Source organism: Molothrus aeneus, chromosome 13 (assembly GCF_037042795.1).
Source record: "Molothrus aeneus isolate 106 chromosome 13, BPBGC_Maene_1.0, whole genome shotgun sequence".
NCBI classification, from domain to species: domain Eukaryota; kingdom Metazoa; phylum Chordata; class Aves; order Passeriformes; family Icteridae; genus Molothrus; species Molothrus aeneus.
The window spans coordinates 9871999-9893011 of NC_089658.1; the positions used below are offsets into that span (position 1 = coordinate 9871999).

The 21013-nt window shown below is 38.7% G+C and overlaps 1 protein-coding gene across 2 annotated transcripts in view; it reads right to left on the reverse strand.

The window, feature by feature from the left end:
• FBN1 (fibrillin 1) overlaps positions 1–21013 on the reverse strand; it is a 143653-nt gene that overhangs the window by 47519 nt on the left and 75121 nt on the right. For both annotated transcript variants that reach the window (XM_066558504.1, XM_066558503.1), the window contains 15 exons: positions 16551–16673; positions 15498–15650; positions 14524–14577; positions 13515–13640; positions 11557–11682; positions 10898–11017; positions 9843–9980; positions 8798–8848; positions 6161–6286; positions 5158–5382; positions 3878–4003; positions 3657–3785; positions 3095–3220; positions 2842–2967; positions 1977–2099 (listed from right to left, as the gene is read on the reverse strand). In XM_066558504.1, the coding sequence (XP_066414601.1) occupies positions 1977–2099; positions 2842–2967; positions 3095–3220; positions 3657–3785; positions 3878–4003; positions 5158–5382; positions 6161–6286; positions 8798–8848; positions 9843–9980; positions 10898–11017; positions 11557–11682; positions 13515–13640; positions 14524–14577; positions 15498–15650; positions 16551–16673 (1872 nt within the window). The remainder of the gene's footprint in view (positions 1–1976; positions 2100–2841; positions 2968–3094; positions 3221–3656; positions 3786–3877; positions 4004–5157; positions 5383–6160; positions 6287–8797; positions 8849–9842; positions 9981–10897; positions 11018–11556; positions 11683–13514; positions 13641–14523; positions 14578–15497; positions 15651–16550; positions 16674–21013) is intronic.

Sequence of the window (21013 nt, forward strand, 5' to 3'; positions counted from 1 at the left end):
AGGGTAGTGAAGGTGACCCCTCACATCTCTGGATATTTTCTTAGATTTGACTTGACATCCAAAGTTCTCTGGTGTTTCTGCTATTTAAACCTTTTTATATGTGGCTATTGCACTCAAGTCCTTATTAGAAGATAGTATGAAAATGAATAGCTAATAGTTATTACAGCTGGTCTGTGAAGGAAATTCTGTTTTTCAGAGTCAATTTCTATATGTAGAAATAGATATGTAGAAATTCACAACTGAAGTAAGATCTGACTACCAACTTCAATGGACGTGTTCAGGGTCAGGTTAACACGTGGACAAACCACAGAGAATCCATCCCCTCCCCACAGCAAAGGGAGCTGCTTGCATTTCAACTTTGAGAACAGAAAGATGATAGTTTCCTATTCCAAGGTTTTTAGTTTAATATGCAGGAAGGTGCTGTAAATGATCTGTTCTGGTTTTGGGTTTAGAGATGTGTTTGTGTGGCAAAGGATAAGGGGGAGTAAAGACAGAACTGTTTCTAGCCATCAGATTTGAGATCCCAAAGACTGTTCAAGTGACATTTGGGTCATTTGGTCCAAGTCAAATGAAGAAGATGAAAACAGAAAAGTGGCTCAGAGACTCTGCTCCCCTCCCTCCTCCCTTCCCTCTCATGTCATTCTAATTCTCTCACTGGGTTTAGATTCTGGCTGAGGCACAGTTTTGATCAACTGATTTTATTTTTGCATTAAAGTGCCCCAAACACCAATGTTTGGGCAAGTTTTTGTAAAAGCTTGCCTTTTCTAGACACTTGGGCTAAAGCAAACTACTTCTAATCTAAATATTTTAGGTTTTCAGGGTCAATCAAATCTACACTTTTTCTAGTTGAATTCTTTCTTTGAATGAGGGTCTGATACTTTCTGAAGACTGGCTACTTTACATCTTTCTGACAGAGCAAGCCACAATGTGGGGGAAAACCACATTTTGCTGTCCTTTAGGGCTCTTTTATCTTCTGGAATGGTAGTGAGTGGCCTCAGGGTAATTGAGACCCTGGTTCAAGGTCCATAAATATTTACAAATTCTAAATGTGAGTGCTCTAATAATCCAGTATAGAAAACTCTCCATTTGTTCAACTATAAAGACAATTCTATTCCAAGGGATTAATCCTGTTATAATTCACATGCTCTTCAAGGAGCTCTTGGATGGAATTGGCAAACAGCTGGCAAATATTCACATGCCTCATCAGGCCAGTGCCTGTGAGGCAAGAAGTAAGAGAAAATTATCTTTCCAGTAACCTATGTGGAAATCACCAAGTACAATTCACTTCCTGGGATTATGACTTCCAGACTCCCAAAGGAGAACAGCCAGCCGTAACAGAGCTCTGAACATTTTCTCACAAACTCTTCTAAGAGTGCAACAGACCTGTTTCCTAAGAAAGATTCCTACTATTCAGACTTCAATTTCTCTGCAAGTCATTTAGCTCTGAATTAATGCAGCATACTTGCACTTGACTAAACAAAGAATTAAAAATAGGAATTTGCTTGCTTGCTTAACGGCAGATACCACAAAACAACAGAACAGAGCAATCAGCTTCTTTTCTAGCATCTCTGTTTATCCTCTCCCCAACATAACCATACAATACACATGCACAGCATCTTGGCTTCTGTTCATGATAATTTTGTTAATGGTCTTCAACCTGTTTTAGATTTGGATCTACTACAATACCTTAAGGGGGAAAATTTATCTCCTACTGAAAAAATTAGAGATTTTTGTTATTAAAATCAGAATCAACTTGTACACTTTCTGAAATTATCAGCAACCAATTCACTTCTTTCTGCAGTTGCCCAATTCTGATACTTTTGAAATATTTACTTCAGAAAAAGAGCTTCACTTTCCATTTATTTTATATTTTTAATAGTGTATTTGTTACAATAGCTTTAACCTTAAAAGAAGGTTCATTTTTGAGCTATTGAAATAAGCCCTTTAAGCAGAAAAGTTCCCAAAATCTCCCTTACCAGTGCATGTCCTGTGGTCCGGCATGAGGGCAAAGCCTTGTTTACAGCTGCATTCATAGCTGCCCTCTGAGTTTGTACAGAAGTCCTCACAGCCACCATTCATTATTTGGCACTCATCAATATCTAAAAAGGAGAAAATAACAGTTAAAACCCACAATTACTTTTTGCTTTAAAGCACATTTCAAGGACATAATTAGAGTCAGCTTTCCAGTACATCATCAATCCAGAATCTACATTTGGTGTTTGCACATTGACAGTCAAGTGTTTGCAAAGGTAGGCACTGGGAAGGATTCAGGCAAAGCAGGGATGGAAAGACTGCATATACAAACACTTCTGTGCTTCTCCTTCCACATATAGAAATAGCACTGAGTTACCACAGGATCATGAGGGCAACATAGTTTTTGTAAGATTCAAGGTAAAAAATTACTTGGCAAAATTAAAGCCAGTGGATTTTTCCATGGCACAGTAGAAGGAATGTATGCAACTGAACCTCATAATTTTATTTCATGGTCCAGCAGGAATGATGACTTTTAATTAAATATATAACTAATCTAACAAATTACTCCCTCTTAATCATCAAAGTCTGAAGTCTTGGGGCACTAAAATTAGTATGTGATTTTATGCATCATGATGAATTTACTAGAGAAAATAATCTGTTACTCAGCTAAGCGCAGCACTGCCATAACTTCAATTCTCTCAAAAACAGATGGGCATGTTTTGGAGATTTTGCATACTATTTCAACAAACTGTAATAGATTTTTTCATTCATGGTTAAAAATTACTTAATATATCTACTAAACTGAAACAACTCTGTGTGTTTTATCTTCCCTGTTTGCTAGAGCTCCTGTGCAGATTTTGTCCTTACCAATGCAGTATAGCTTGTCTTGTGTGGACTGATAGCCAGGGTTGCAGGCACACTGATACTTTCCAATCAGGTTGACACAACGGCCATTGCGGCACAGGTTGCTGCTCAGCTCACATTCATTAATATCTGGTGCAAAAGAAAAAGAGGAACTCTTTTCATCCTGAAAATGGTACTAAAGTAAACACTGCAAATGCACAGCACAAGAGAGGTACAAAATGCTGTGCACAATCTTGATTTTGCCTGCGTGTCTCACCTACACATGCAGAGATATTTGGTGATATCTGATGGCCTGGAGGGCAATCACACCGAAAACTTCCCTCTGTGTTGATGCAGGTGCCACCTCGGCAGAGGAGGGGATTGCGCTGACACTCGTCGATGTCTGTGGGGACAAAGGAGGCACATCCATGCAGGGCCAGCACATCTCTCCCCACAGCCCCTCACCCATCACAGCCTGATCCACCCTGCAGCCTGTCCTAGAGCCAGTCATCCCTTGCACCATAATGCGGTTAGAAAAAGAAAATAAATTCAAAAGACTTCTTCTAAATTTTAATTTACCTTAACTTCAAAGTTCAGGATGGTGTCCCACTCAGCAAGACGGCGATTGTGGGGATAAATTTAATGTCCTAAAATCCTGTCCCTTGCTTATATATGCTTTGGAAACTTGTAGAAGCAGCAATATCACATTCAAAGTTAGCTTTAATAAGGCTCACAAAATGAGACAGACTTAAACCCAAGCACAATCAAACCTTAAAAAAAAAACCCAAAGAAACCATGCATAGCATACTATTGTATATCTAAGGTCTGTAAAAACATACCCATGCAGTTTTTCATCATCATAAATCCACTTTCATAGCCTTCAAAACATTCACACTCGAAGTCTCCAGGAGTATTGACACAGATGCCTTGGCCACAAAGATCAGGAGAGATGCGGCATTCATCGATATCTGCAAGACAAAACACACTCACAGGGTTCCCAAAGGAGTTCCGTTTTCCCTTTTCAATTCACAGCTATGACAGACACATCCATGCAGTTTACCTGTGCAGTTCCTCTCTTCAGAATCAAGGGCAAATCCACTGTCACATCTACACTTAAAACTGCCAATGGTATTTCTGCATTTTCCATGGGTACAAAGGCTGGGGAACATTTTGCATTCATTGATGTCTGAAAATGAGATAGTGTGGACATATATTACCATTGCATACAAAAGCAGTGCACACAAGAGCAATGCTGACATCAGAGCTCATCCTTTTTCATGGCAGTGACCCTTCCTTGTGGGAAAATTAGACCACAGTACATAAACTGATACTGACTTCCCCTTAACCAATAGTGTAGACAGATATTCTGTGCTGGAATTTCCAGGAACACTTTCTGCTACAGAATAATATCAGTCTCCCCTTTGTCCTGCAGGATCTGATCTGCAGCTCAGGAAGATGTCAGTGGACAAAGGATGAAGGCAAAGACAGCTTTCAAAAGAAGCATTCTGTCTTCTAATTTCTGAGAAAAAAATGTGACTTCCATGAGTCACAGAAAACATAATGAACATAAGTAAAAGCACATGTCACTTTCTTTATGGCTAATTAATGGCTTAGTAACTGTTTATAAAACAAGGCTGAAACAAACAACAGCAATTGTCATTCATATATATATATATATTCCCCTCATTTCAGACTTCATAATGTTTAGTTTTTGGCTAGCCTCTGACATTGTCCAGCTTAACTTCAGTGGTAATCCTGGAAAGACAGCTTTCAGCACATGATGCTGGGGTGTCACTGTGTGAGTCTCATTTAATTCTGGAAGTTTACCAACAAGAGTCATAACACAACTAGGTTTACTGTAAATAAAATTTTCTGATTTGAGCCATCATTGTGGAAGCTATTTCCTCTACTTCTCCCAAGTAGTTTCACAAGAAATTCCCAAAATTATTCACCATTTCTTTGTTGTTTCACATTAGAATTAAAGTTATTGCACCCTTCACAAGTACGGATTGCTCCTTCAATACATTCAAAGCTGACTGCCCAGTTTGTTCTGGTTCTTGTACTATGAGATGCCAGGAGGCAAAGTCAGGCATCATTTAACCTCTCTAGTGACACAAATTCTGTGTTTTGAGCCTGCAGTATTATATGGTATTTAACGCTCTCTATCTTGTATTTTATTTGGACTTCAGTTGCCATGAAATCTAACTGGATCTCAAACGTGCCTTAGGGGAGTGGAGTGCCTATTACCAGAATTTTCAAACCCAGAGGAGTTGTCTGATAGAAGAGTAAAAACAGAAGCCATCAGGATTTGCCAGCATCAACCCCAAATGGATGGCATACCTTTAGAGAAAGGCTTCCCACTTATTTCTATCTTCGTAGAGAAGCCAGGACCCCTTGGGCAAAGAGCGTCAAACTCAGGCGTTCCCCTGAGAGGACACTCCTCGCACTCGTAGCCCCAGGCTGCCCCCACGGAGCAGCAGCAGGCGTCCATGCGGTGCCGCCCGGGGATCTGCGCCGTGCACTGCTCGTCCTCGTGCCGCTGGTAGCAGCTCTCCAAGCGGATGTCTGTTGGGCAATTTAACAACATGTTGAGAAAGAAAGAGAAAATTTACTTCACTGCAGAGGAATTTTTTTTTCAAAAGCCCTTCACAGGAACAGCTCACTCTGTGTTTTTGTGGACTCGGAGGAACATACCAAGCTCACTGCATAATTCCTAACAGCAAAATATTAATGCTAAACTCAGAAATTAAGAGTTGAAGTAAGTTTAAAGCACCACTCTGAAAAATGGTGTTCAACACTTGAAGTAAATTTTGGATCAGAAAAGGATTTTAAACATTCCAGCTCGCCATTCTTATATAAGGCCTTTTAGTTACTACAAGCTATGTCTTGTTCAGAGGCAAACCTTGGGCATTATTGTCATAATGGACAACGGTGCTTTGGGTGGACAGCATACAAAACTTGGATATTCTGTTGCACACTGCATCAAGGTGCATGGTGTGGCCAAGCCCCAGCCCACAATGGTGCAGCCTCCACTATGCCAGCCTTTGTGGAAGGTGGGGCTGCAAATGAAGAGTGCTAAGAACATGCATGATCTGTAGGGATTTGTCAGATGAACAATCTGGAACTAAATCACAGCTATTCATCAGCTAGCAGATGGTGATGGGCTTTAGCTACTACCATTGGAACCTGTTCCTAATTCCAGGTGAACTAAGTTCAGGTCCCTGACGAATTCAATTTGAAAAATGGGCAAAAATAATTGTCCTTTCTTGTTAGAAAACACACAGTGCAACCAATGGTCACTGCATAGATCTGCTCTTCACCTGTACATGGAATTAACACCTACCAAGACAAGTCCGTCCAGAAGCATCTAAAGTCATTCCATTAGGGCACTGGCAAACAAATGATCCCAAGGTATTGACACACTGCCCATTTGTACAGACTCCAGGAAACACCTCACATTCATTAACATCTATTAAAGAAAAAAAGGAAGTGAGTAAGAGTAATCACTAGCATGCTAAACATGAACAAATTAGCAAAAATATTAAAAATTATAACATTGCAAAGTTTTTAGGATAAAATAAAAAATGACAACAGTCTACATGGCGTGAAAAAATTAAAAACATTTACAACTCCCAAAGTAATTTAGCCAGATCCACTTAATTACAGAAAACTGCTGATGATCAGAAATAATACATGTTGCTATTAGCTATTCTTACATATACTGAAATTAAATTCATAAGTAACAGAAAAGGGAGGGGTGTTTAAAAACTGTATCCATTTTCATACTCACTGTGGGCCAGATATTTGAAGCAAATGGACAAGGAAAGATCAAAATAAGTGCAAAATCACATGCATTATTCCAACTAGATTCAGTATTTTTTAAAGATTATTTTCTCTAGCTGCACGTCTGGAAACTCCAAGAACATTTACAATCTGGGTCTATGGCCTTGTCAGCAATTAGCAACGTTATATATATTAAAATAACCTACTTACAACTACACACAGAGTTTAACTTTGTTAAATAAAAACTGTATTTCTATATTTAAAAGGCAAATTTAGCACTTTTTGGTAAGGAAAAATTGATTATATGCATTAGCTTGGCTTGAGCTTAAATAAATGTTTAGTAATCTAAGTGTGAGGTCCTCCCACCCATGTCCTTTGTGAAAGCATATGCTTCACAACTGCCTTTGGGAAAAAGCTTCCAGCATTAAACATGCTCCAAGATGAAGCGTGACAACTTTTAGGACAGGAGAGGATAAGAACAAGAAATGGAAAAAGAATGACTGGCAATCTGTAGATGAATACTCAGTATAGAGTAACCAAAAAGTGGGAAGGTTGGGCTGGTTAGGCCTCCAGACAAAACTCCTGGTGCAGAGACTGCATCTCTCAAACCTCGTGGAGCACGATGGAGGATAAACGCTGGAGGGCAAATCAGTGGCCTCTGCCCTTGAACAGATATTGAAAATTGACTGGAAGGTATGAGGTAAAGCCAGTGGATTATTAGAAACCACTGAAACACTGTTGACAGCCTGTGAGCAATAGTGCAGCTGACAACTCCAGGGCTCACCCGTAAATGAGAGCAATGCTGCCAATTTAGTTTGCTTATTTCCCTGCACAAGATCTATTACTCATTTTACATAGGCTGTGTATGGGAGAACTGACTATCACCTTTTGGGAACTAAACTTACTCCTGTCTCTAACTTGCCAGTAAATTTCCTAGAGACCTTTCCCTGTCTTGAAAAATGCTTACATGGGTTGAAAACCAAGTAAGGCTTCACTAAGGTTACAAGGAAGGAAAACTACTCTGAAAAACCTGGGGCTATCCAGGTCCCATAGAAACGAGAAAGATTAAAGCATGCAATAGATGCAATCCGATGTGCTGGTAAAGGAAATGCTGAAAACAGTTATGTCTGTATCTTGGAAGGATAAACTTTCCATCCCAGCAGTGTTGAAAATGTTCTAAGACTTTCCTTGTGAAGAGAGAGAGGTGGGCCCACTTTTTTTTTTTTTCTTTTTCTTTCACTTACACACTCTGCAAAGTGTTGCTGAGGTCAGATAAGTTATGTACAGTGGGTCTGCAGCACAGACGTGCCAAGGTATTCAGTCATCATTTGGAAAGCAAAGAGTATGTGTGAGGGTGTTCCTCTCTTTTTTTTTTTAAGGGAAAAAACAATGTTTCTTTATGGAAGCTACATATGGGAGTAATTTTTAAAAAATATTTTAACTGCAGTGTCATGTCAGATGTTGTCAGTCAGGATGACCCACAGCAGTTTGAGACTCTCTGAGCTTCTGCATATTATGTAAATATGCAGTACTTTTCCAAGGGTTCAAATCAATTCAAATAGAGATGAAATAGGGTGGGACCTTCAATTCTTACAGAATAGTATAGAGTCATCCCATACCAAGCAAAAAAACTACACATTTAAAATATTAACTTTTTCTTTAACCAAAGTATAACTGTATCCTGATGTTTTTTGTTTGTTTGTTTTTATAGGACAGTGAAAAATATGTTTTGGAATGTTTAAGATTTCATATAATGTCATATGGGAGAAAGCCAAGATTAGGGAAAAAAGAAAAAGAAAAGGACTGAATTACAGTCCTTGAATGTTCTTTTTCTAAAGCATAGTAATGGCTTATCATACCCCTGTATTGCTTATGCCATGCTTTGTAGTATATATAAAACACATGATTTTTAAAAACAGGTTACTCAGTTAACAGTGTTTGAAGAGAGAGAGCCACCTCCTTATACTGGTTGACATTGTATTTTGCAAGTCTGTACTTTGAGATAAAGTGTGAGTATGCAGGAATGTTAAACAAACTGAAACCAAACTCATCCCTGACATAACTCTAACGAAGTCAATGGAACAACACAAGGTAAGAACTTGGCATAGTGTTCCTCTATGATAAATTAACCACTTAAATCAAAACACTGGCATTTTTTTATTCAAGCTCTGATTTATGTTAAGGCAACAATAAATACCTTCACACAATGTTCCTCTTATTCTTGAATATCCCTTTTGACATATTGGGTCTGTAAAACAAACAGAAGTGAAGTTTCAGAATACTACAGTCCAAAACTCACCATTAATTTATTGTGCAAAACTGATCATGTGAAACATTATCTAGTTTATTGCTATGAGAAGTCTGAGTGCTTAGACAGTATCCCAGTATTTTCTGAAATAATAAAGAGATAAGATGGGGCAACTACACAAACTGTATAGAGTGTCAGCCTTTATCCTCTTTTGCTTCCCATGTGTCTCAGCTAGCTAGCCTAAAAGTGGTTATGATTTCTGTTTCATTTGAACCAATTAATTCATTTCACTTGATCACAGCACATTACAACCCTATTTACCATGGATGAATGAGGATGAATTCTGTTAAAATACACAGAATGAAATTAACCAAAGATTTGAGCAAACTAGCAGCTTTCAGGATATAGAAATAACAACCCACACACATTTCTGCATTCATCAGCTCATCCCTGGGTTCCCAGCTCATACCACAGTTCAGTAAAGTTAGCAAATGAATATGCAGCGACCTCAACCCATTCTTTCACCAACTGTATGATTCTCCAGGTCATCAGTTAATCTACAGAGTATAATAAGAAGGGCTACTCCCTCTCCTCCCTTCATTACCACACCAAAGATCCATTTGTTGCAAACATTTCCTTGGGATCTCTGGGGAACATGCATTTATTGCTACATCATTAGGAACTCCAGATCACTAATTATGACAAACCATGCTAAAGTAATGCTGCCAGTTACAGACTGTAGGTGTGGTCCCTTCCCTTCAGCACTTAAACTTGTAAAATATGTACTGTAAAATCCAGTTAGAACCTTCTATAGCTACATGCTATCTCTCAAATATTAAGACTTCTCTTTTTTGGGACTGAATAAGGAATGACTGCTTGACAACAGAACAAGTAAAGTTATTTGTCTAGCCTGTGCCCAACTTCTACAATAATAATCTCAACCAAGCTCAGAGAGGAAAAGTCCTAGGTTCCTGAGGAAAATTAATGGCATTACCTCGTTCACATGGTGTACATGGGCTTCCCCAAGCAGCACCTAGTGAGGAACAGCACTGGGACTTCAGAGTTGCTCCATTGATATTTATTTCACACCTTCCATTGACTATGTTCTGCCAACAGGTACCCTTGACAGTTTCTGTTTGGAAAAAACCAATATATTTTCATGCAGATTCTCTAGCATTATGCATTACTGTATTTACAAACACATGTGCTTTAACCATGAAAAAGAATCATCCTTTCATTAGAATTTACCACATCAGAGCTAAATTTATTTTAAAATCTCTTAATTTAAACCTTCTCTATACTGGATTATAGCCTGAAATCATCCCAGCACAAAGTTCTTGCAAATCCTTGTTTATGCTTACTGTGCTAAACAGGGAGTATGTCAATACCACTCAAGATCTGAGTCCTTGTACTGATTATGAGTCAGATTAGGAGCCCATGCGGAAGACCCCTTGCTACATCTTCCATTATTTTACTAGATCCCCCAGTCTGGATATCTTCCCATACAGGAGAGTAGCAGGAGCTAGCTAAGGATCAGACAGCTGTAGTCCTACAGTTTTCCTCACTGACTAGAAGAGAGCTATAAATTACTGTCCCAACAAAACAGGCAAGAAAGGAAATCATGAGCCCACAGAGCATCTGAGTCACAGCATTGTCCATGGATGCTCTTGAGCTGGTTTGACTGTGCAAAATACAAAATTTTTTCCAGAGAGCAGATCCTAACTAGAACATGTTCACCTTGTTACAGGAGAAATTAAGGGCGTGAGCACAGACCTGAAGTACTGGTCATAGGATTTCTGTGCTGGTTAAAAAAAATTTTCACCTCTCTTTCAAATTTGACATGGAAGCACACCAAGCCCCCAAGTGCACTTTATGCCCCCAGAGTAATGGTGAAAGAAAGCATTTTTAAACATTGTTTCTGTTATGTTTCCCATTAAATTAATCTGCACTAGTTTAATTTAAAAGTATTTTCTTAACCTGGTGTACAATGTTCACATGTCACCAGCTATTTTTAACCAGCAAACATAAAATCTTCAGAGGAATAAATACCTATGCAGATGGTCTTGGTTGGATCCAAAGTACTTTCAGGAGAACATTCACAAACAAAAGAACCCGGTGTGTTTTTGCACACTCCATTAACACAGGGGCTGGATTCACATTCATCAATATCTAGAAAAGAAACACACTGCTATTAGTGCCAGAAAACATTAACAAAAATACATATGGCTCTTTTCAGTTTAGGACAAAGAGGACAAACCTTTCCTCATACCCAATCTTGCCAATATTCCCCTTTTCTGTTATGAACCCCTCACAACAGACCAGCAATGCATGTGTCCCAAAGACACACTAATGCATTAGAACTGTCTGTGGCTCAAAAAGGGTGCAAACTAGGGGCCCTTTGGCTCTGCTCCTCACAGAAGAGATTTGTAAAGCTTGGTTTCTTCTCACCCTTGGCACAGTGTGTGCTCACTGGTAGTAGTAAATAGGGAGAGTAAATACAGGCTATTCCATGAGGTTATCTAACAAGTTCAATTTGGCCTTGTCCCTCCCTCCTCATTCTCCTACTTTCCCACTGAATTTATTTATTGTGATTATTTTTTCTTTAGTTTTACACATTATACCTTCATGAAGGTTCAAGGTATTTCTGGCACAATCTGAGAACAATCCATATGAATAAAACTAGGATGAAATGCTGCATTACCACTTACCTTCACACGTTTTTAGATCAGGAGTGTATACAAATCCTTTTGGACAGGTGCACATGAAACTTCCAGGGGTATTTCTGCACTGTCCATTGTCACAAAGCAGCATGTTTAGTGCACATTCATCGATATCTACAATGAAAATAAAGAACTTTTTAATAAATAAAACATTTCTGGAATAGAAATCAGGACAGAATTTCACTCCCAACAGCCACTTTTCAGAGGAGACAGGGCAGGGGGATGTGGAATATGAATACTGGATTCTTTTTGTAGACAACAGGTTTGCACAAGGGCTTGTACTTTCTTTCCTCACATATTCATAGTATGTGACAGCCATACTACAGTTCAAAATAAAGCAGGGATTCACACTTTCATCCTGCCTTTATTATGGATTAGGTCTATGCAGTTTCTGAGTCACTACACAGCAGCATCCACAGTCATGACAGAAACAAGGAGAGGATTGGTTTGAAAAGGTTTACTGATCATCTCGGTCTTTAAATCACCATTTTTTCCAAGCTGGCTCTGAACTTAGATGTTATAGTTAACAAGGCTAATGTAAGTCTACACTTGATTCAGAGATGAAAAATTTAAATAGAATTGCTAGTGCTAAATTTAAGAACCCTGAGGAAATCTTTGGAAGAACTGTGGTCATCAGGGAGAAGTTGCAAGAAGGTGGCAATGGGCCATGAATAGCAGGTGAAGACCAGGAGAGACCCAGAGAGCAGACAGGAACAATTGGCTAAGTCAGAGAGGCTAGAAAGTGTTGAGAGAAGTTGGGAAGACTCAGAGGGTCAGTGCAGCAGCTGGGAACAGCCAAAGTGCTAGGAAAAGAAGGGAGACTTGCAGAATAAAACAGACCATGTGGGAAGCTTCACAGGAGTTCAGAAAAATTGAGAGAGGGCCAGGTGGAACATTACGGGAGAATGGGAAACAGCTGTGATGGAGCATGGATGTGGGCTACAACAGGGTGGGCTGGGGAGCATCTGGAAAACTCACAGATGGATTGGGAGAAGAGAAGAGATGCCATCAGCTACAAGCAAACACTGGAATAGGACATGGATAATTAAAGCCAAAGAAGCAAAAGGGAAAATGGGATGAATTACAGTGTGATTTTTATCTAAGAAAGATTAACTCTTTTTTTTTTTTTTTTTAAAGATAATGGATAGTTTAGACTGGGATAACACCCATGACTCAAGCTATTTAGGTTTAAGTAGAGAATACAGAACCCAAATAAAATTATTACGTAAGCTGGAGATAATAGAAAGGAATTTAAGAATTTTAAGGTGGTTCCAGAGCTGGACAAAGGAGAGATTACGGTAGGATATATTAAAAAGGAGAATAATCATGATGAAGCAAGGATATCAGAAATGCTTTCAGGGATCAGACTTGGGACTGATCCACAAAAATATTCATTTTAAGGCAGAAGTAAAAAACTAATTGAATCAAAAATTGTGGACAACACTAAGCTGGAAGTTATTGCCAATACAGAGATTCAGGCAAGGCTAAATTAATCTTGACAACATGAACAAGAAAAATAAGATGAAATATAATCACCAACATTCAAAACTTTGCAATTAGGGACCAGTAACAATAACATGCTAGAAACCAGAACTCATCAGCTGAAGGCTAGTGAGCAAAATCTGGATGTAAGTAAGTCTCAATTAGAAGTTGACTTTGATCCCACAGTATAACATGTATTTGAGAAAAGACTAATGCACACTAGAATCAGTTTAGGCAGGATATTCCATGGGGAAATGGAGAATTTCTGGCACAACTATACAGGGCACCAGTCAGACTTCATCAGAACATTGTACACTGGTCAGATCAGTCATGTTCAAGAGAGGGCTGCAGCCTCTATTTCTATGAAAAGAATGGAAGCACAGATTTGGATAGTTTAGCTGACAGAGTTTGAGAAAGGATATGATGATTCTTTATAAATACTTTGAGGATAAGACATTTCATACCAATGCAGTTTTTCCCAGTTGAGTCTACTTCATATCCAGGGTCACAATAACATTTGTATGTTCCATGCAGGTTCTCACACCTTCCATTTGGACAGAGATCAGGATCCAATAAGCACTCATTAATATCTACATAAAGGTAAAAAAACACAAACATCAGAGCAGCAGTTGTTGAGGGCCTGTAGGATTTAACTCTCCAAACTAGAAAAAGACCATTTCAATATAATTTAACGTTGGCAACTCCATATTTATAATTATGTAGTTCTGATTGGGAAATTCACACCTAGATATTCATACTCAAGGGAAAAAAGCTTCTCTTAATCATTGATTCATCGTTAGCCCATAGTAATTTAGGAAACCTTCAACTAAAGGGAAGAACTGGGATATTAAACTGGGGATCAGAGATTAGATTTAGAGAGGCCCATGTATTAATACTCCCCATATCTCCTGATTCATAGCATTTCCAGATGGCATCACTTGCCAAAGCATTAATATCCCTCCTTTCTGAGTGCTTTTCCCTATCTACTGCCAGCAAATCTACTAGTGAGCACTGCCTGATTTAAGAGTTTGCAGTTTCACAGTTCTATGACTACAAAGCTTTCATTGTAATAATTTCCTTCTTGTCTACATTTAAACAAACCCTGGCCTATTTTGACAGATGAAAACATGAGTAAGCTCGATGTTCAATATGGCTTTATTCTTCAGGATGATTTCACCTGAAATATCCAAATATGACTTACATATAAAGTCACATAGGTAATGACACTTCTCATAAATTTGTCAATATTTTATAATGACAGTTACATACACTCCATGATGTAAAGCAGAGAGGTCCCACTGGTGAAGTGGCATGATCCTGAAACTCCATGCTCCATTCATTTCACCCTAAGCCTGTCTCCCATTCTCTTCTGTCACCATCCCCACCAGCACAGCTAACAAATTAATGATATCAAGGTAACACTTTCAGACAAAAGTGCAATATATAAATTTAAATAACATTAGGTGATCTTACCATTTCCTCCTGCAGTCATGCCAGTTCCACTGCTACACAGAGCCTGATATTCAGCTGGAAAAATTATTAAAAAACTTATTGGAATATTCTTTCTTAGCTCATTGCTTTCAGCATCACCATTGACAGTACAGCGATTAATTATTCTAAAGCAGTAACATGCCTTCCAATTCTTCTGAAAACATTAATAACCTCACAGTATTCTGAACCTGTGAAGCATTTTAGCAGATTCAGGGTCTGAATCTGCTTATGAAGATGGATGAGTAAAAACTTCACATGATGAACTGTGGCATTTAAGAATAGACATAAACATCATGCTGGTCCTCCTACACAAACGAACCATAACACATTCACAGCAAGATTCTCCAGAACTTTATGCCCAAGTCCTTGTGCAAGGTGCATGTTCAAAGAGACCAGGAAACAGAACATTTTTTCCTATAAATCTGTCCCATATTTAAGTCCATTTAGCAGGACTGTCTTCATGAGTTCACAGTAGATGAAGAATATCTTATCAAATGGTATAGTTTGTTTATGTGCAACAACAAATTTGCTGAATAACAAGAAACACATAATAAATTGAAGTTTCAAACCAGCTCCCTGCAGTCAGCCACCTCCACGAAAGCAAAGTCTATTTAATTTACTGGCTTCACAGCAAGGACTGTGTCAGCAGAGTCTTATTGGAAGAATTTTCCCAAAACATTTCTGCCCATTGAAATCATTAGGATTGCTTTCTTGCCAGAGAGAAGTTATGTCCCAGACAGCTTCACTTGGTGGGGATTTCAGTGACAGACTCAAGTATTTGCAAGAAACTGAACTGGACATTTGTCTGTGCATTGACTACCCAAAAGCAAGGTACTGAATAAGCTACTTCAGATAACTTGAAGGATATAGGAGAAATAGGATATAGGAGAACTTTCTAGAAATAGTGTATGAAGAGAATTTGTAAATGAGAAGATTTACAAGTGAACATGGCATACCTGAGTTTTGTGCTGGGCAGGGCTGGCAAGGCTCTCCAAAGGCATAGTCAGTGCTGGCACAGCAGCATTCTGACTTTGTAACTGCACCCGTCAATGGTCTCACACATTGTCCTCTCTTGTAGCCGCCATAGCACGTGCTCCGCATATGTGTATCTGGGGGAAGAAATCTCTCTTAATCCTGCCATAGCAACTATCCTGCCATAAATTATAGCAAGCATTAAATGTAGCTCAGGTGTCATAAACACCATAAAATAGCTGTCAAAACAAAGTCTCTTTCACTATTTCCCTTTGCTTTCCAGCCACCTGTATGCACTCCTCTACTAGGGAAAAGAAATTTTTCTTCCTCACGCTCCCAAGAATTAAGGCATACAAATAGTCACTGTATCTAATGACTTAACATGCATTGGTGAACGACTAGGCAAACAATCAATTCTTAACCTTGAACTAGTGAGAAGCTGTGGGGAAAATGGACAAAGTCTTTGCTCTTTCTTTGCTCATAAAAAACCCAAGGAAAAGTCATTAATGCTACTCTGGTACGTAAGACCTGATATGTTTATGTTTTCAGGTCCAGGGGTGATTTTTCTTTTTCTTTACGAACTGCCCATAAATAGCTTTCATGCATATTAGTATTTTATAATCAACACTGAGCTTGTATAGAAATGGGCAGAAAATTGGGTACATCCCATGTTAAAAAGACGTAACAGATAATTACATCTTTAAGCTTAGTGACAAATGAAGAATTTTACATTGAGAGAAACAGGGCAAATTCTCACCTACTCAGAACTGATAGAGCAATAATCACCTCTACTCTGTATAGTCTACCTGACCTTGTGATTTGACCCACACTTTCTTTCTCTTTAAATAAAAAGGAAATTAAAACAGAGCAAAATGGCCTATTACAGTAAACACTACAGAGTTATTATTAGCCACTAGAACTACTACCCATCATTCTATTAAAAATTGGTAAATTCTACATTCAAACTTGATCTGTTCATCAGACTAGCACTAATATCTTAACTTTGGTTCACTGTGACTCCATTAAGTTTGTCTTACCAACACAGACACGTCCATCCAGTCCTACTGCAAGGCCAGGGAAGCATTCACATCTGAAAGAGCCATCAGTGTTCACACAGCGCCCGTTCATGCATATTCCATCTGTCTCACACTCATTGATGTCTGTTGGAGAAGAGAATGAGCTTTATTAGAAGTTAAACTACATAGTGTTCAATGCCTGGCTGAAACCTGCATTTGTGCAGCTTATTTTCAATATATCCTATAGAAAAATATCAAGGGTAAATGGAAAGTAGTTCAAGTAAAGATTTTGTTAGGAATAATGATGAATTTGTTCTTTGAAAGAGAATAGGAAAATGCCAAATTCAGGAGAAATAAACAGAACAAAATTATTTTGCTCTCCTTAGAGAATAAAAGGGACTACATTTTCCTGACTTGTTCCCAAGAGGTACAAGTTCCGATTTAAGGGTCATTCAGGCAAAATCATAATTGGAGGAAGGAGGAAACTGTGGCTGCTGAGACAAAGGACTTGTGTAGTATATAACAGGACATTCCCTTCCCATACTAACAGTTCATGCTGTAAGAAATCAGTCCAAATAGCAAATTGAATCTTTCACCCTCCAACAAGGTGCCTTCACAGGGCCACCAAAGCATTTCCTTTTCTTCTGCTGCACATCTGAATCTCCCCAGGGGCTGAATCAGCCCCTGCCTCCAGGCCCTGTCTCTCTGGTGATCTGCATCGCAATTGGGTTTTCCTATCGGATGCTCATTACAGCCCATTTTAAAAACTTTCAATGAACAGAGTGCACTCCAGCCTTGAAAGGAATTCATTCACGATTTGAGTCCTGCACAAGCCACCATCTTTGCTCAACAATGGCACATTGGACAATAAGGCCCATAGCAATGAAATACAGGAATTAAAATTTGTAATATCAAACTATCACATAGAGATGTTAAATTATATATAGGCTGTGTATCCTGATAATAGTAAGATCATTCTCTAGATGCAGAAAGCATACTATCCTTTTAGAAATGATAAAGAAAAGGAGTGTTATAAATATTGCTTGGAAGTATGTATAACCTTTATAAAATAATCACTTCATAAGAATTCTCCATACTATATACAAGAAACAGTGTGTGTGACAATTTCCTTTTTTCTGACCTTAAAAGGGCAAATTGAGAGTGAAACACCTCTGTGTTTTACTTAGTTTGTGTTGTTTGGCATAAAAAACAGCTTGTATGATCCAAGATTCCTTCTTCAAACTGCATTTTCAAATAAAAGCTATATTTAAGTACATGGGCTCAAGTAATTTTTACTTCATCCTACAATCTTTTGTTCTGTTAAGACAAATCTTAGATGTTTTTCCCACTTTAAATTTAGTCCCTACTCAGTGCAGGTAAAAACGGAGTTGGGATTCAAAATGAGCCCGTGCTATTTAATGGTGTAGACAGCTATTTTGGTGAACAACACTGAACTCCTATAACAGATTCTCCTACAAGCAAAAAAAAAAAGAAAAAAAGCTTTCCTTTTTAAAGGTTATTTCTAGAAACAGAAAGGCAAAATTACTTCTTTCCCATTTCCTGTAGTTCATTTTTTAAAAAAGATTTCGTAACCTAGTAAAGGGAGAAATGTGTCATCTATTTTCTTTTGTACTGATTTACGAATGTGTTGGAAATACCTCTACAGAATTTTTTAAAGGTAAAGTGGGTCACTTAAAATGGTGCAAGTCAGCTGAAAACCTGGTTCCTGTAAAGATGGGTAAAAAGTCTCTGCTTTTACCAGGCCTGAGATTCCACAGAGTAAATCAACTTCACTCACAGGAATAAAGTCCAAATTTGTAACCTTGAGAATGCTCCACTGTTTTCTGTGGTCAAAGTCACCATTTGGATGACTTAAAATATATTCAACCTGGTTCTGGAAATCCAACTAATGGATTAATTCTCCGTGTTCAATAAGTTTTGCCTTTTCTGCTTAACTTGCTTAGTAGTGCTAGCTGGGTACACAAAGTCCTCTAATTTTAAGCAGGAAAAATTTACTCAGACTACTAAACTACCATTTTCAATTGTCTTGCAATAACTTTTAATTTGGGGAATTCCTGCTGATCTAAAGATTAAACAAGGCATGGAATAGAAATAATGCTTCAAACTTCTGCATGCATGATATGCGTTTCTGAAAAATCAAGCAAATCATCATTGAAAGAAGCTAATGGTGAATAAATTTAGCATGTCTTGTATTTCAGGGGATATACAAGACTATGGTGTAACATTATTTTTTGGCATGTTATTTCAGAAAGTCTAAGTGGAATTTTTTACCAGACAGCCAAGCATATGCCCTGTACTTATACTTAAATTCCAGCTTTATGGAACTAAGTGTTAATTGCATTACCCCCATCTTTGGGTTAGAAGACCTTCCTAACAGCTGAAAACTCAGCTTGGAGAACATCAAATGAGACAGTTACAGAAGCAATGAGCTGCACTCTTCCATTCCTTTGTTGATCCCCTAGTTCTGCAAAAACACACATACAATTCCTTATCAAAACTGCTCAGGCAGGAAACGAATTTGGTGCAGAAATGTCCATTTGTGCAAACACTCCCTGCACATCCAAGCATGACTTTAGAGTTTTGTAGCAATGAGGAACAAAGACACATGGATCTCCTTCTTGCTTGCTCCAGAGAAGATCACTTATTGCAACAAATCAAGCCTTGTTATGCTCTAAACCTCACCCAAACAGGCACACACAGGCTGCCTGCCACTGCAGTGTGGCTGTTCATGGGTCCTTTTACCCAATGAGCTCCCTGGTGTCCATGTGTCTCCCCAACCAACCACTGCCTCATGCACAGGGCAACCACAGGCCAGCCAGGCAACCCCATCTCTGGTTATATGACCTGCTCTTTACCTCAAACCTACCTGAACCTTTCCCAGAGTGCTTTCTGTTGCTCACCAGAAGGGAACAGGATTTCTTATCTCCCGCATCTTCCCCTTCTTTATTCAATCAATAAAAATACAGCAAAAGCAACTGACAAAGAGACCCATAGCATAGGGAAACAAAAAGACAGTGTCCAATGTCCCCAGGAAGAGAGTTGCTTTTTCTGCATTTGGAAATAAATGGCTACTGTTCCAAAGTTCTGGTGGCCTGGGCTCAGGGGCTGTGCTGTTGAGGCAGGAGGGAGTCCATTGGCTGGAAATGCTGACTTTGACTTTACTGAATGTCTTTCTGGAAGCATGGAGCAGGGAATAACTGAAGAAGGTCAGTAGGAACATAACAATATGATGGTGAGTGCAGTGAGACACAAGGCCTCTCTTGGCAAGCTGCCTCTGCAAGCTTTCAGGCACAGCCATGTTCCTGGCAGACCTACCCTGCTCCTGCTTTGGCCACAAGGGCTGGATGGTGATTAGGTCATTTTTCCTCTCACTGGGCTTTGTCTCAGAGGTGATCAATGTTTCTCCAGATGAGCAGGTGACCACTTTGGACCTGCTGGTGATAGAAGACATGTGTACCTCATCCCCTAGCTGGGCCTTGCCATTGCACACCCAATTGTGGATAAAATTTTGGAAATTGGTTCCACACACACAGATCTTCAGAGCAGTATCAGTCTGCCAGGGATCAAAATTGATAATCTGCATTCATAAAATTTAGTGTAAATATTGCATTATCTAAATATTCTTGAGGAGCCATAGTCCCTTTTTTGATTTTTTAATAACATGCACTTCTCTGACTATGAACAGTAAAACAATAATAAAACAATAAGCACACACCAAGCAAAAATAAGCAAGGTAATACACCATCAACTGCCTAAATACTTTACCATCACCCAGGGTCTGCAATCACTGGGGAACCCCATTTCACAGTGAGAACCTGAAGGACCTTTCCCAGGAAAGGTTTCCAAGTTTACCTTGAAAAGGGGATCCAGCTTTTATAAGACCATATCAGCAAGTCAAAGTAACTTGATAACATTTTTAGTGCAGAAACACCTGGGTCTGTTGGAATACTTCCCAACCAGCCAGGACCAGGGCTTGGCCTTGACAGGGAGGGTTTCCCTAAAATATCCTTCAAGCAAACCTCTATCTATATCTATAGTTGGGAAAGTTCCTTAAAATTAGACATTTATTGCAGACAAGTAACTAAATAATCAATGGTAACATGAACAACCTGTGAACAACCAAAAGAATGCATATACATAACATCTAATAATTATTTTACAGCTAAATCCCTTTATAAAACTCTATGTATTAACATTATGATATAAACAACATATTCAGAATCACTAATCATATTAACTGCTGAAGACCTGGGAATTGTTTCATGATACTTTGGGCAAATGGAAGAAAAGACACAAATATGAAGAAGGTAAAAAGTGTAATTTGGGTGTCCAGGTTTCAAAATCTGGTTTGATTTTCACCAATAACAACTTTAACATGTAATAAATGTTTGCATGCTCATTCATAAAGAACAAGGCTTAGTGTAAGTGCAAAAACCAGTGGGAGAAATCCTTCTTTTTACTAT